The sequence below is a fragment of the Periplaneta americana genome, chromosome 4 (genome assembly GCF_040183065.1).
Source record: "Periplaneta americana isolate PAMFEO1 chromosome 4, P.americana_PAMFEO1_priV1, whole genome shotgun sequence".
NCBI lineage: Eukaryota > Metazoa > Arthropoda > Insecta > Blattodea > Blattidae > Periplaneta > Periplaneta americana.
In genome coordinates, this window is record NC_091120.1 from 157011756 (window position 1) to 157029171 (window position 17416).

General features: G+C 33.9%; 1 protein-coding gene, 1 long non-coding RNA gene and 1 other non-coding gene across 3 annotated transcripts in view; all 3 read right to left on the reverse strand.

The window, feature by feature from the left end:
- LOC138698352 (N-acetylglucosamine-6-phosphate deacetylase) overlaps nucleotides 1-5659 on the reverse strand; it is a 33351-nt gene extending 27692 nt beyond the window's left edge. The window contains exons 1-2 of the mRNA XM_069824204.1: nucleotides 5289-5659; nucleotides 3984-4120 (exon numbers count right to left, since the gene is read on the reverse strand). Coding sequence (XP_069680305.1) covers nucleotides 3984-4120; nucleotides 5289-5541 — 390 coding nt within the window. The 5' untranslated portion in view covers nucleotides 5542-5659. The remainder of the gene's footprint in view (nucleotides 1-3983; nucleotides 4121-5288) is intronic.
- A 4641-nt stretch (nucleotides 5660-10300) lies between these two features.
- Nucleotides 10301-10373, reverse strand: TRNAS-ACU (transfer RNA serine (anticodon ACU)). The gene has a single exon. It is a non-coding gene; the product is annotated as a tRNA-Ser (tRNA).
- Nucleotides 10374-16038: 5665 nt separating this feature from the next.
- On the reverse strand, nucleotides 16039-17074 carry LOC138698888 (uncharacterized). The gene is made up of 3 exons (XR_011331983.1): nucleotides 16584-17074; nucleotides 16405-16476; nucleotides 16039-16296 (listed from the first exon to the last, which is right to left on the reverse strand). It is a non-coding gene; the product is annotated as an uncharacterized lncRNA (long non-coding RNA).
- Between the last annotated feature and the right edge of the window lie 342 nt (nucleotides 17075-17416).

Sequence of the window (17416 nt, forward strand, 5' to 3'; positions counted from 1 at the left end):
AATCATATTAAAAAAAATCACCCCCAAACTAAATTCAGCTTGTTTTGCTATTAGATCTATGCAAAAGATAGTAAATATCAATACCTTAAAAACAATATACTTTGCATACTTCCACTCGGTAATGAGTTTTGGAATAATATTCTGGGGAAATTCCACAGATAGTAACAATATATTTCTATTACAAAAACGAGTAATTAGAATAATAGTAGGTGCCAAATCTAGGGAATCGTGTAGGATTATTATAAAAAAACTACAAATAATGCCCATGGCTTGTCAGTATATCTTTTCATTAATAGTCTTCCTCGTATGTAATCGTGAAAACTTTGTAACTAATTCAACAGTTCATAGCATAAATACAAGTCAAAAAAATGACTTTCATACTCCATCGGCAAGTCTATCGTGCTATCAAAAAGGAGTGCGTTATATGGCAGTAAAAATTTTTAATAGCCTCCCTATCGATATAAAAAAATGAAACTCAAAACATAAAATTATTTAGGGCCAAATTAAAGAAGTACCTAATTTTTCACGTCTTCTATTCTGTAGGTGAATTCATGATATTCAATAACACTTCATGAAATTGATACTAAAACTATGTGTTGTACTAGTAGACTATATTGTAAATCTCGTCTGTATATATTTCATCTAGATTGTGACTATAAATTAAGATTTTATAATAGTATTAAGTTTTTTTGACTTGTTCCATATTCTAGCTGTAAGCATGTATGAATACCATGGAATGTTAATAAATACAATACAATTAAAAGTTTAAGGATATGCAGTGTTCATTTTGTTGGAAACAGAAGTCTTTCATCCCCAAAACCTTGTCTTTAAGCCCACTATATTTTCAGAAATTTACATGCAAGAAGTATTTAATTACAGGAGTCATCAAAGGGATTCAAGAGGCTTGTGGAATGAAATAAGTTTAACATTTTGACAAATGAATTAATTTCTAAATAATAAAATAAATGCATTTACAATCATGCGATGTTTTCGGGGTATTTTAAAGTTATAACAATTTAATTTAAAAAAAATGTAAAAATTTGTAGAAATAATAGCGATTTTTAAAAAGATAATTTAAACTTACAAAAATGTTAATAATTCACGCATTCTTAAACCAAATTAGATGAAATTTGGTATACACACTATTTATAAGGAGTACAATAATTGTACGTATACCAGTAGGCCGTGGACTATTGTTGTGATTCTCTGTTTCTATTATGACTTTTATTCATTTTAACTGAATTCAGTTTTTAAAGATTATGAATATTATAATAATGGTGATTAAAGCCATGATGAAACATGATGTAACTTTTCAATCTGGCTTTTGCTTTTGTGACTGAGGGAAACCATAAGAAACTTCCATCAGATTGGCAGGGTTTGAACTTCCAACCTCCCAAAAGCGAGTCTAGTGTGTTACCACTGAACCACCTCGCTCAAATGCAGCATTCTTATGGGAAAAACAAAAGTTGAGATAGTTTCGGTGACTTTGAACGTGAAAATGATCTAATTTGTATGGAATTTCTTGTGGAAATGGATTTAAAAAGTTAAGGATTTTATAGGGAAATATTTAAAGAAAGGAAAATTGTTCGGGAATATAGTAAATTATGGTACGTGTGAAATGAGAGGTGCGTGGTAATGGAAGTGCAAACGTTGTGATTTCTAGTGAAGGAAAGGAAGGTAGGGACATACAACACACGATAAGATATAATGTGAAGAAAACTTGTAGCCTATTAATTCAATAACCACTGGAATATAGTGAAGCACAACAAATAATAATGAAATAGACACAAAATTCCTATACTGTAACTTCGTTTCAACATCGGCCATTGTTCTGACATCATCACTAAACAAAAATCACCAGGCTTTGAAAATCCCCCAGAGATTCGTATATGCAAGGCACAATAAAAGCCTAAACTAACCTAATCTAACCATTTATAAAATCACAGAGACGTAGGCTAGATCACATTAAAACAATGACGTCATCGATGATGTCACGAACGTATTTATAACCAATACAGCAGCCATATTGGATTAAATAGTCATCAGGTCGTATTTTCGTAATAAATTTTATGAAAGCCATAGGATATAAAATATACAGATTTACCACGTTTAAGGGAATTATGCCCCAAAACCCTCCAAATATTCACTGCGCTAACACAACTTCCAAACATCATATAAGCTACCACAACATAATAAAAAAAAAGTACGTCATAAAAATTAGGCTACTGTGGTTTTCATACGATCTCTTACGAAAATGGAGACATCAAATTAATCCAATATGATCCCCGCATAGGGTAGAAAAACGGTCATGATCCCAACAATCAAATCACGGCCATCCATTTTATACAGTACAAACATTAAAAAGGTACACAAGAAATTAAGAAAAACTGCTCAACCACAAAAATTTCAAAATCACACACACGATCACAAACTGTATTAACAAAACATTAATTAATATTTAAATCAACTACACAACAATGTACACTAAACTATGCCCCTACGCATAAATCAATGCAATATTCTGTGAGCAGAAAATATCCAACAACTAAACCAAGTATTTTTCGTTGTAGCTGTCCTCTTTCCACAAACAACATACATAGGACCGTAGGGATAATTACCTTTCTCAGAATGCTTGCAAAACTTTGTCTTACACTTCGCTCCACCAAGTAGAAAATCCTTCAAAAAGTAAAACACTCTCCACACTCCTCAAATTAGAGCTAAACTGAACGAAGAAATCGGTTGTTCACACGCCATGACAATTTTAAACCGAACCAACGGACTTTCAAATGTCAAAAACGTTCCAATGTCAATTCGATATATCTCACGACTCCACCTGTCGATCTACGGATCACAATACCGCAATCATGTACTTATCATCAATGACGTCATAATTTCCATCACATACTAGATCCATATAACTTCCATGTACTCAACTTTTCTTACTTTTGTACCACCACCTTAACAATCATAACTCATTTCTGATATTAAAATGTATATTATTTAACAATTTAGTCAATGTCATAAACTCTGTGCTCTTCCAATCAAGTGGATTTATGTTACAGGCCTAGCGTACTCAAATTTGTAACTTCTGACAATGTGGTGGTTTCAAATTCAAATTTCAATCGTAGATAGGACATTGAATGACAGATAAAATATGATTTAAAACAAAATCCGGTGAAACGAGCATTGAGCGGATTCCGCCGATTTTGGAATAGACACTGACGTACTTGAACTGCCAACATAGAAAACAAAAAATCACACTCAATCGCTTTCACCTTCATCTTGACGGGATAATAAAAGCCTAAACTAACCTAACCTAACCTAAGTGCGTCGGTGTCTATTCCAAAATCGGCAGAATCCGCTCAACGCTCGTTTAACCCAAAATCCAAAGAGCGCATTTTCTATAATTAAAGGTCAAATGTCATAATGGCTGATTTTGACATTTCAAAACCTGGTAATATAGTCCTACCCATGCAACCTGTCATGGAAAAAGGTATGAAATCAGTTTTCTAACAGTTTTTGAATCAACTCTTACGATTAATAGGTCCCAAGTTAGAGTAATTGTTATAAATATCACAAGTCATACAGCAAATAAGAAAAATGTTTAAATTTTGCAACAGCATTGTGTCAAAACGGTTTCATTTACAACATTAAAAATGTACACCGGTACCAGTACAAATGTAACAGTAATTGAAATTAGAAATAATATTAACAATGATGGTAACCTAAAATAGAAGAAGTATAATTAGGCAACACTTGTATCTATAAGAATTTCAAGATCTCAATCAAAATTGTAAATATCTTGTTCTCATGTCATAAATTATTTAACTAATTATTGTAATATTTTATGTAAAGCATGTAGTATTACTCCAATGTAATGGAGCATGTTGATATACCAAAAAACCTTCATGTAGTCTACGAACAGATAAAGTTTAATTAAATTTTTTAAGGATCTGTTAATAGGTATGCAAATCATAACCCACCTTCTTGTATACGTAAGGTGGTGAAGTGACAAGTGTGGGACAGAACGCTGTAACACCATGTGCCAGGAGACCTTTCGCCACCTTCTGAACTCCATCCTCAACATCGTCATTGTATGAGAAGTCCACACCAAACCCACCTGTAATGACGAGATAGATTTTTACTAAATTAATGAAAATGGTTATAGAAAAGCAAATAATAAAAATAATGGCAGTATTCTACAGAGCCTACATCACTTTTTACAATGAAATACTATGACGGATCAGACCAAAATAAATCCTGTAGGCTCATATACAATTCATGAACATAAAAATGTGTTCACTTATTTTATTCGTACCACAATAAAAGAGAACAGTAACTCTCATGATAGTTACACTTGCTGCTGTACTTAGGCTAATACCGGTACATTACATAAAATTTTAAGCAAACTATATTCAAACCGTCTTTGATTAAGGTTAATATTTATGAACCATGTAGAGTATTTTTTCTTCATTTTTGGATAGGCCTACTCTCTTTTAACATGTGTTTTTAAGTTTGAAACAGGATACAAATCTTACATCAATCATTAATGGAAATATAGGAAAGGAGTGGAGGATAAAAGAATCAAATTTAGACATTAATGATTTCATCTCACACTAGGCCTAGGTTCGCATAAATTTTAATAATAAACCTAATTCTTAACCTCTACTCTTTCCGAAGGAAATACTGTTCCACAATTTAATTTTTTCTTTGAAAATGCGGTTTAACACGGTCAAACAAAAATAGTTAACGTACAATGAACCAGTGTTTCCTTTTACAAATATGCTATTCTGTAAACTCTGCACTTCTTCACAATATCCACATGCGAACTTACATATTTCCAAAATGACTTTTGGTTAAACGAGCGTTGAGCGGATTCCGCCGATTTTGGAATAGACACCGACGCACTTAGGTTAGGTTAGTTTAGGCTTTTATTATCCCGTCAAGATGAAGGTGAAAGCGATTGAGTGTGATTTTTTGTTTTCTATGTTGGCAGTTCAAGTACGTCGGTGTCTATTCCAAAATCGGCGGAATCCACTCTACAAATATAATTAGATAAACTATACACAAAATTTATTATACACACCAGTGTGTAAGTACCCCTATCTAACCTTCACCTACTAAGAACACCCATAATCAGCATTAACATAACCATTTTTACAATCGCAATGACAATCGAAACGATATTGGCCAACAAATATCACGTACCGTATCTTCTAATTTTTTTTTTTTTTTTTTTGGCGGGATTCATTATGTTGACACTATAAACAATCACTATTCACCCTTACCATTTATTTGCAAATCTATAAAACCGGGGGCTATCAAAGCTCCTTTACAGTCTATCTGTACATCGGCGGAAATTTTCTCATCGAAAAACACTTTTTCTGGATCTACAATCTTTCCATCACGAACCCAGAAATCTTCCGTAATAATTTCATGGTCACGTAGTATCTGGCAGTTTCTGAATTGCAAAAGTTTCTTTGATGTATCAGCAGCATTTCTGCAGTGTTTGTCGATAGCGATATTGATAGGAATTTCCATTATGAACGTTGTATCAATGCCAGTAAACCACTATGTTAACTGTCATCTATCTCAGTGATTGCGGTTATCATTGACCTAGAAGTACGAGCATGGATTATAAACATATATCACAGCTGCCAGATTGAGGACACGCAAAACGATTACAACATATTTTTGTACCCTTTTTGTTTGCACAAACAGAACTCTTATGATCATTACCTGATTACATTCGAATGCTTGTTTCTCATTACATTTTACATTACATTTTAGTTACTTGAAAATTGTCTAGATGACACCAAATACATTCCTGCTACTGAAGCGGTAAATTTAAAGTTATGTTCCAATTACTATACGTATACGAAATACATTACAATTTGTTGTTATGTAATTATAACTGATACAGTTATACGTCTGTAAATTTGTCTCTGCGAGAAAAGAGGTAGATACCGTAAGAAAACTGTACGATTGTACTTTTTATAGGCCTACTTAATAACACTACATAAGTTAAAGCTACGTGTTCAAACAAAATTCTTGTTCAGTAAAATTATTTTCTTAAAATATCCTTTTCAATTTATTTATTATTTATTTAGTCTAGTCGCCAGGAAATTTTGAAGTGTAGGTACGTATTTTTTTTCTCTTGAATGGAGGAGGGACTCACTGGCTTGCACTGCAGGCTGAGGCAGGTATGTATTTTACTTATCATAGGCCCAGCAAGCAATTCAGAACGCATTAAGGTGTATCTACACAGTTCAACTTTTCTTTCAGCTCTACACATTCAAGCAATGAGTGAATGAAACGCATTCAATTGTGCATGTTTTTTCCACTAAAAATGAGAGCACATGTGGCAATTGAAAGCTACCCATCGCAGATGGTTATATTGTGCGTATTTTGTTCAACAGTAGCATGTAGCGAGCAGCTGATTGTTTTAGGTGACCGTGAATAAACTGAAAATTCTTTTGTTTGGTGATGGTGGACCTTTTAACCCTCACATTCCCAAGTTTTTCAGGACCTTCTTTATACCAAGCAGGGTAGTTGCTTACCCCAGTAAATTTTTGTAATATATTTTTAGATGTTTAAAGCAATTTTTTATTATTTAGTTACATATTACCTTTATTTATTTATTATATCAAAATTATTTATATATCTATATATCTGTCTGTCTCTATATTTGTGTCTGTCTACCTACCATCTCCCTACCTGTCTATCTCTCTGTCTGCTTGTCTGTCCGGTATGTCTGTCTGTCCTTGTGTCCATCTGTCAGTTCGTCCCTCTGTACGTCCGTCCGTTTGTTCATCTGTTGGTACAACATAAAAACAAGTAAAATGAAATATATAAATAATATGAAAAATTTTTGAGGAGAGGAGGAAAACATACGGTACCATACCATACCAAGCAGAGTAATCTGACTATTCCAGGTGGTTTTTAAAAATATCACTGACAAAAATAGAAATCAGTAAGTATACAATGCATTATTGTAATCTGAAAAGCTTTTAAGAAAACCACAAAGCCACAAATGCCTGTTAACGCGCACATCGATTTTATAGACTAATATTATAACTGGGATAGCCAGAATATCCCACTTAGTATTGCGAGGGTTAAGCTGAAAATAGCGGCAAGTACGATTAACTTTATTGAAGATTATCGCAATACGAGTGCCTATGGAGTGTTCAGCCACAATTTTACGAATCAAGTAGGCCTAAATATTGGATTGATATTTAATATTCATTAATTAATATAATTATATAGTAGTGAAGATGACATTCAACATGGCACACTGTGTAGACACAAAATCTGAATGCATCTCAATTGAACGTTCGTTTTCAACTTTATTCATTCAATATTCTCCCGAGATTGCATGCATAAAAGCATGGAAAAATGAATCGTGTAGATGTAGCTTAATAAATGCATCTTTCAACGCATGCACTAGTTGAGTACCTATGTTCTCAGAACTAGTTTGAAATTTTGTTTCTTTCACGGCCTTCGGAGTTTCTTCTCATATTGAAATTGTATTCATCTTCTGAACTTAATTCGTCATAAACTATACACTATCACCTTCAAAATCACTCATGACCGACTATTTTTTTTTTTTTAATTTTAACCTGCCCAGTCTCAAAGCATTTTAACATCAACCTCTGATTAAGCCATCTGCGCATGCATCAGCAGTTCAAATTCCCAGTTCCTGCTCTTAATCGAGAACCAATTTTACTCGCTCCAAAAGAGTTCAAAAGCACATTGGAACAGGAAACTGGGAATTCAGAATCAATTCAAGTCTTGTTGGAACGCACAATGAGATACTGTGCATGAGCAGACAGTTCAGAATCGATTCTGAATGTGCTGGAATAAATCTATTGTTAGTGTAATCTGCGAACCTCCGACCTTTGGCCTTTAGAAAAATTCAATCAATCAATCAAAACACATTATGGAGCATGTTGACTCCATGTCAATTTCACAAAACGCTTCCAGTCTGTTCTGTATTTTGCTAGTTCCTCCCAGTTGGTAATTCTCATTTCCATGCATTCCTTCTGAATTTCATGTTTCCATCTACTTCGAGGTCTTCTCAGTGGCCTTGTTTTGTTAAAGATGTTCATATAATTATATTTGTTTTGCATTGCTGGAGTCATCCATACATATAACATGTCCTGCCCAATTTAATCTTCTGGTCCATATTACATCTAAAATTGACGGTTGATTATAAAGTTTGTGAATATCATTATTATGTCGAATTATCCATTTGTTTTCAAGTGGGTCAAAAATTGGACCAAAAATTTTCAACACTTTTTTTTCAAAACCATTAATCTGTGTTTTTCCTTTTCAGTTAAACTCTATGTTTCTGATCCACATAATAGTACAGGTTGGATTAGTGTTCTGTACAAAATGATTTTTAAATTTCTGGTTAAAAAACGGGAAAATAATAATTTGTGAACAGCATAAAAAGTTTTGTTTGCATTATGTACTCTGTCATTAGAATTGTCTTTCAAAACACCAATATATTTGAACTGGTTGACCATTTCAAAAGTATAATTTTTGAAGTAATTGATTAACTAGCGGACTTTTTCGTGTTAATTATGTAAGTTTGTGCGGCTTACAGCTGTTTCGGTGCTTATCACACCATCCTCAGAGCCTACTAGATCTCGGCGTCATCTCGAACTTCTCTGCCTGTTATGTGGGTGCGTTTGATTGTTGAAAGGTATTGAATAGTAGAGTCAAATAATGTGTGTGTACTGAAATTGATCTGTGTGTTGAGAATTTGATCGGGGTGTGTTTTAGTGTGTTAGAATCAAAATGGGGTATAATTTTTTATTTTAAGGCTATTTGGGATCCTTTTTGTTTCAGTGATTACATATATTATGTTTTACTCTCGTTAATATTTAATCCAATGTGTTGTGATTTTTCCACGAACTCAATAAATAGCTGTCTTATTTTAAGCTCATTTCTTCTTGCCTTTAGTTACGGTACATATATATTTTTTCACCAATAATATTTAACTTCCGAAACAATTTTAGTGATTTGGATCTCAAGAAAGGAGATTAGCCAATGACGGATCAAATAAATTACTTCCTCTCTCACAGTCACATTTTAATGTCCTTTAACAAGTTGACACATCCAAGTTGCCTCTTCTTATAACTGGCACACTAATATAAGTTTTAGAAAATAAGACTAAAAAAATTAAAAACATATATAGGCCTACAGGGTGACGTGAGAAGTCCCTTTACTCCTCATCTTTATTTTATAATAAATCAGTAATATAACAATATTACATTTATTTACAAGTTTTAGAAAATAAGATTAAGAAATTAAAAACATATATAGGCCTACAGGATGACGTCAGAAGTCCCTCTACTCCTCATCTTTATTTTATAATAAATCAGTAATATAACAGTATTACATTTATTTACAAGTTTTAGAAAATAAGATTAAGAAATTAAAAACATATATAGGCCTACAGGGTGACGTCAGAAGTCCCTCTACTCCTCATCTTTATTTTATAATAAATCAGTAATATAACAGTATTACATTTATTTACAAGTTTTAGAAAATAAGATTAAGAAATTAAAAACATATATAGGCCTACAGGATGACGTCAGAAGTCCCTCTACTCCTCATCTTTATTTTATAATAAATCAGTAATATAACAGTATTATATTTATTTACAAGTTTTAGAAAATAAGATTAAGAAATTAAAAACATATATAGGCCTACAGGGTGACGTCAGAAGTCCCTCTACTCCTCATCTTTATTTTATAATAAATCAGTAATATAACAGTATTACATTTATTTACAAGTTTTAGAAAATAAGATTAAGAAATTAAAAACATATATAGGCCTACAGGGTGACGTCAGAAGTCCCTCTACTCCACATCTTTATTTTATAATAAATCAGTAATATAACAGTATTACATTTATTTACAAGTTTTAGAAAATAAGATTAAGAAATTAAAAACATATATAGGCCTACAGAGTGACGTCAGAAGTCCCTCTACTCCTCATCTTTATTTTATAATAATTCAGTAATATAACAGTATTACATTTATTTACAAGTTTCAATTTAAGTTTCCAATGGATCTGTGTGTTCACCATTATGCTGTACACACAAATCCAAATGCCTCCACGTCCTTCTTAACATCTTTCGGAGTATGGCCAGCGTGATGGTTCGAAATGTCTCCTCCACAGCATTGTGCAATTCTTCATTTATAGCATAACAGTGTGTAGATATACAAATCTGGCTTTCAGGTAGTAGCTCCCTGTAAAGCAGGTTTGAATAATTTCAAAGGAAAAATTGTTCTGGAGCCGGGTATCGATCCCGGGACCCTTCGCTTAGTGCGCGAATGCTCTACCGACTGAGCTACCCCAGGAACTATACACGACACCTGTGTAGATACACAGGCATTGAAGCATACCCATAATTAGGTGTCAGATGTGGTAAGTCAGAGCTTCGTGATGGCCATTTCAATGGAGATGATAATGCTGGAGAATCACTGCCAATCCATGGTGTTCCCACAGTCTAGTATATACAGTCGCGAAGCTCAATACGTAGTAAATATGCAAACATTAGATAGTTGTTCACCACTAGGATCGGTAATATCGCCTCATTACAGGCAATGCAAAATAGTACCGTCACAGTCTATTGTTTCTAGCACCCTCAAAACTCAAGCTTCGTGACTGTATATAGTAGACTGTGGTGTTCCTGAGAAAAACCCCAACTGCGACCTTGTCCTCCACAGGTGTCACTATGGGAGGCACTTCAACTGGTTATATCAGACCTCACTGAGGATTTTTAGTCACTGGCTGTTACTGAGTTATACCTGTCCAAATGCCCCCAGAAATTAAAAATTTTGGAAATACCACTGCCTTTCATCCCAGTATATTTCAAATATTTACTACAAACTACATTTAAATTATTTCTAAAATTAAGTTCATTAACAATGCTGCAATTTATCTTTCGAAGAGGTGGAAAAATTCAAATATCTTGGAGCAACAGTAACAAATATAAATGACACTCAGGAGAAATTAAATGCAGAATAAATATAGGAAATGCCTGTTATGATTCGGTTGAGAAGCTCTTATCATCTAGTCTGTTGTCAAAAAATCTGAAAGTTAGAATTTATAAAACAGTTATATTACCAGTTCCTCTGTATGGTTGTGAAACTTGGACTCTCACTTTGAGAGAGGAACAGAGATTAAGGATGTTTGAGAATAAAGTTCTTAGGAAAATATTTGGGGCTAAGAAGGATGAAGTTACAGGAGAATGGAGTAAGTTACACAATGCAGAACTGCACGCATTGTACTCTTCACCTAACATAATTAGAAATAGTAAATCCAGACGTTTGAGATGGGCAGGGCATGTAGCACATATGGGCAAACCCAGAAATGCATATAGAGTGTTAGTTGGGAGACCGGAGGGAAAAAGACCTTTGGGAAGGCCGAGACGTAGATGGGAGGATAATATTAGAATGGATTTAAGGGAGGTGGGATATGATGATAGAGACTGGATTAATTTTGCACAGGATAGGAACTGATGGCAGACTTATGTGAGGGCAGCAATGAATCTGCGAGTTCCCTAAAAGCCATTTGTAGTAAGTAAGTAACAATGCTGCATCAACTTCTATGCTGTTATCTAACATTCAAAGAATTTGTGACAGTGAAAGGTAAGGTATTTGTTAAGGTGAGACCGGGATTCGCCATAGAATTACCTGATATTCTCCTTACTGTTTAGAAAAACTTCAGAAAAAAATAACTTAATCAGGTAATTAGCTCAAGCGAGATTTGAACCCATGTCCAAGTGCAACTTAGGGCACGAGTTCCACTGGTTAGGACTACCTCTAGAGAATGCCAGTCTTTGTCTTACTCAATTTCTCTTCCAGAGGGACACAACAGTAGTCATTACAACTCTACATGCATTAATGCTACTTAAAATGATAAAATGAGTATAGAACAATCAATACCTACTGTCTTAATCTCTGTTTACTGTGCATGTACTATGTAACCACTCTCGATGGGTAAACCACCTGCTTCCTTTACGGCAGGGGTCGGCAACCTACGGCTCGCGGGCCACATATGGCCTACAATGTACTTTTATCTGACCCACTGGCAAAAGGCTAAAAGTATATAGATTAAAAAAAATAACAACATTTTCTTTCAATCTTGAAATAAATTATTATATTGGGGGACTTACCAGCTTCTGCTACAATTGATTAGTAGAAAAGGCACACACTCTCTTTCTTTTATATACCACTGTATTAAAATTGACTACAGTATTAAAATTGACATGTTTTCAGATGTAAAATTATTCGAACTGAAACTTCAACTCTTTGCCAAAGAGTTGAATGAAGAAAATTTTTACCATTTCCCTTGCTGCAAGAGTATTTCACAAGAAGAAAGTACCGTACCGTATTTATGTGCAAAAGATTTTGTGAAATGTTAGAGTGTTGCAGAAGGAATTTCAGGCACGATTTCAAGATTTTGATATATATTTCAAGGATATTCGCTTATTTCAGAACTCTTTCATCACTGAAATAGAGACAGTATCTGAAATGTATTATAAAAATAATAATTACGATAATTAACACGAATTTTACCAACTCTTAAATGATAAAAGTGTATAGGCCTAATGAAGATGTACATGAGAGGAGGTGATGTGTCAATGTACTTACGTCCATTTTGCTTTAAATAACATAGAAATTCTGTTGATATTAAATATTTGTCCTTTGGTCCAAGGTAAATTTAAGAAGTAACTTTGTCTTTATTGCATTCAAATACATTGTCCTGGACCACAGAACAAAAGTCAATAGTTAATGTGATTTCCTCTGATTGAGGCTCTGGCTGATATGTACAGTAGTGGCAAAAAAAAAACCAGACTGACCCTTGTAGCTGATTTCAGAGCCTTGTTCACAGTGACAGCACGATAGATTGGTACTGGTAACTAAGACTTTCGTGGTTCGAATCCTGCCTGGGAAGGAAACTTCTTTTTGTTCCCTATTCAAATTTATTCCCAATACTTTTCGATTGCAGCGATATTTTACTACTCAATTAACTTATTATTCCCAGAACATGAATTTTACCAGCTTATTTTCTAATGGCTTTCGAAATGGACTACGTCAGCAGTCGAAACTACAACAATTACAATAGATTACTCGCTATCTTGTGAATGCGGGCGTGGCATGTGCAGAGGCTCATTTCGGGGACTTTCATTATTCCGTCGGTCCGGTTTTTTTTGCCACTACTGTACATTTATTATCGAGCAGTACATCTCACTTGACGATATGTGTCAGAGGAAGAACAATATTGTTTGTATGCATCTGAAGTCTGATTAGTGTAATATGTAGCTAATTGGTGAGGTATGCAATGGGAGTGGGAAAGGAATTGGCCACTCTACCCCATTATCTCCTGGCCTAGTTGCCTCATAAGTGGTGTCTTCTTGGTATCACTTGTGAGGTTGAGACCTGTCTTCGGAAAGTTGACTAAACAACAATCTACTATTTTACTGTTGATTTTTTTAATAAATGGATAAATGTTATTAGAATTTACTGTTTTTAGTATGGTACCACATTACTTTCGCTTCAGTGCAGTCTTATTTGGCAAAAGCTTTCAAATTAGTTTGCGTCTCAATGAACTTCCATTAGCAAACTGTCCACAAATTAGTTTGCGCTTCATTGTACCATCGTTGAATAGGAAGAAAAAGAATTTGAGCTTTCTCCTTCATTGGTGAAAGATAAATTCTTTTTCTCTCCCTTTTAATATAATCCGCTGTACTGGCTGAACCCCAACGTAGGTAGTCAGCTGAAATTTTCACCAAAGAGGATGAAACTTAAAGCTTATTGAGGGAATTTTGTGTCCTTATAATTGATTTTGGTACTGTTTATAATGAATATTTACATTTGAAACTTGCACTTTTTTTCGTACCTCTTTGAACTAAAGGCACCTTTTTGACCAAAATCTTGCACCTAAAATTTCTAGCTGTATTGATGATCTGACTTGAAGGAAATACTGTATGTGATAGAGACTGAGTCATCACCTTACGTTTTGCTGGATTGCCCAGGTTTAAGCCAAATGAGGCATTGTTATCTTGGGAAACACATGTCATCTCCTGGGGAATTTCAGGAAATTAAACCCAGTAGCATGACAAGGCTGGTATTGCATTGTGGTCTTCTGGGTTGGTCTACTTATGGTACGATGGGCCATTTGTGCCCAAGTACTAAAGTAATAGCATACACCATTATCTTAGAAGAAGAAAATGCGGATTGTGATCAATTACAACATGTGTTCAACCAATCAATACCGGTAATTGTTTCATCTGGTTGTCAGTTGAGAAATGTACACATAAGTCTTATAAACATGTTACAATCAAATTTGCATTCAGAAAGAAAGTAGGAAGAGATGGCTTGTGATGGATTATCTTATACCAAGGTCATTGACTCCTCATTACACTACACAAACATACCCCCACAGGAAACAAAACAAAAGGCGCCAAGACCAGCAATGACCAGTTCTGATGATGGCCAATAGCAGGCCGAAACATGTTAACAAGGTAACATAAAAATTTAACACGTGAAAGTTATATAATACGTTTTCCAAAGTGATATAGTGTTAAAAGTTGTGTAATCAAGATGTATAATTTTAAAACTCGCGTACCTACTCAAATTTTAAGTTCGGTTTACATGTATTCAAAATTTCGTGACAAAATAAAGTAAACTTCAATGGTGCATGGATAAGCCACAAACCAGATAATAGAGTTTGCTGTACTTAAAGCAAAACCGACATAAAGTACATAGACATGTCTCCCATCGGTTAATCAAGACTTATGATACTGATACCATGTCACTGCCTAAATTGATTACTTATAGTGATATTTTTTTCAAATTTGAGGAGAGAGACTGAGCTGCAGTGAATGGAGAGATGCTATAAAAATGGTTGGTAATGTTGCGGCTGTAAGTGCTATTCCGGGCAGAGCCATGGACAGTAACCATTGTCGCCACTGCGTCAACGAGATAGAAACTCTCGCCCACGTTCTTGGATCTTGCCTGCATGGTGAGACATTACGCAATGCGATACATCACAAAATCAGGTCTGCAATCGCTCGAACTCTTCATGACAAGGGATATTTATTCATTTTATTTATTTATTTCATCACTACTACAGAACATGTGTTCCAATTACAGTAGGATATCTGATTATAACTATAACTAACATGCAACTAGAAGTTAACATATCATGAAACTATTGCTATATAGATATACCACCTATGAAGAAATCCATGGTCTATCGGAAACAGAAAGTTGTCAGTGGGTTGATATATTAGCCTTTAACAACACAACAGGTTATATAATAGATCCTACTATCCGCTTCGAATTGAATACAACTCATCCAGAAGACGTCAACAATGAGAAGAATCAAATTTATGGTCCAACTGTTCCTTATTATTTAAATATGTATAAGTTACAATCTACTGAAATTAGTGGATTATTAGTGGGTACTAGAGCCTCGATTACAAGAAAAATTATTAATTTCTGCAATGAGTTCAATCTTGAATTCTCTTTGGCAAGACTGTTTCTTTAACAGCTCTAAAATATTCAATCTATCTTCTGGGAAATCACATATATAAAGTAAATTAGATAGATTTGAGGGAGATGGGATATGATGATAGAGAGTGGATTAATCTTGCACAGGATAGGGACCAATGACGGGCTTATTTGAGGGTGGCAATGAACCTTCGGGTTCCTTAAAAGCCATTTGTAAGTAAGTAAGTAATAAGTAGCACAACAATAATTATTATTATTACTATTACTTGTTTATTTGGTACACTTTGTCCTTCAGGGCAAGCCCTATTTTAGGGCAAGTTTGTTTAAATTATATATAGATAACTATATACCAGTATATATTTCTCTCCTTGCTAATTTAGTAGGCCTATTATTCATAATAATAGCATATTTCCTTTCATTTTTTAGGTTACAGTATATGAATGATTTTACACAGTGCTATGAAAATGCGTTTCTGTTCTCATCATTTATTTAGCACAGAAGTTTGTCTTCAATACAATATTTTCATCATCACATGATAGCTGTGCAGTTATTTAGTCAAAGTTTGTGTATACAGGCAATGCTTTAAAATGCTACACTACAAATCTAACATGGACTGTAGATTATGCTTTGTTGTCTTTCACTTTTCCATTGAAACTGTTGGTTCACTTTTCAATTTTTCTCTTTCTTCTACTAGTTTAGCATAAATTTTTGCTCTTTTATCCAGAGCTTTCTTCAAGTTAGCTTTTCTTTTCATTTCGTCCTGTAATAAAAATGTTTAATATATACCAATACTGTATTTATTTCTTTTTAATAATTATAATATTGCATTAATTATTTACAAATAAAGAATTTATACATGCTATCTCACCTGTTTTTTCAAACATTTAATAAGATTACGACTAGCTTCGTTGCAATTGCCAAGAAATTTGGCAAAATTGTGCTGAAAATGAAAGTAAATAAATTCAATTTTGTTAGCTAGAGTATGTTGCATGTCATTTCAGTATTACAAATTACAATCCCAAAAATCATAAATTATAATTAACTTACAGCCTCGTGACATTCTTTTAATTCTTTCGATAATCTATAGCATTCTTCAGTGACAGCATCCATTCCCAGAACTTCTATGGACAGCCACAGATCCAAAATATTAGAGAGAAAGCTAATTCACAAATCTCACCTATTCGGTTATTCCACAAACTTCACAACAATGAGTTAATGTACTGCTACAATCAAAATAACATATTGATGGTGGGTAAACAACAACATCACAACAATGAGTTGATGTACTGCTACAATCAAAATAACATATTGATGGTGGGTAAACAACAACATCACAACAATGAGTTAATGTACTGCTACAATCAAAATAACGTATTGATGGTGGGTAAACAACAACCTCATATATACTGTATATATTTACTAGAGCTTCCTCAAATTAGAGGCTGCCATTAGACAAAGCATACAAAACAATACAAAAACAAATAGATGATGAAAGATAACAGGGTAAAAAAAAAAAGTAAAGAAGTACACAAACAAACAAACAATGGCAGTATACAGAATAAAAAAAAAGTTACAAGTAAAGAAGCAATGAAAGCTAATAAGAGAAAGAAAAATGATAATGGTGTGTCAGTTTTTTCAGTACAATGAATTAGAGTCCATATAGGTGGTTCCATAAAAGTTTGACTAACTCTAATTATAAGGAGGGCCAGTTCATTCAGAAACGATTTGTGCAGTCCTAGGGTCTTACAGAATTGAGAAGAGAAGTTAGATATCATTCCTCTTGCTCCAAACATCAATCCTGTAACACTGATATCGTGAAGTTGGTATTTATCTTTATAATACGGGATGGTTGGAACGTAGATTGCTCGTTTTTCCTCATG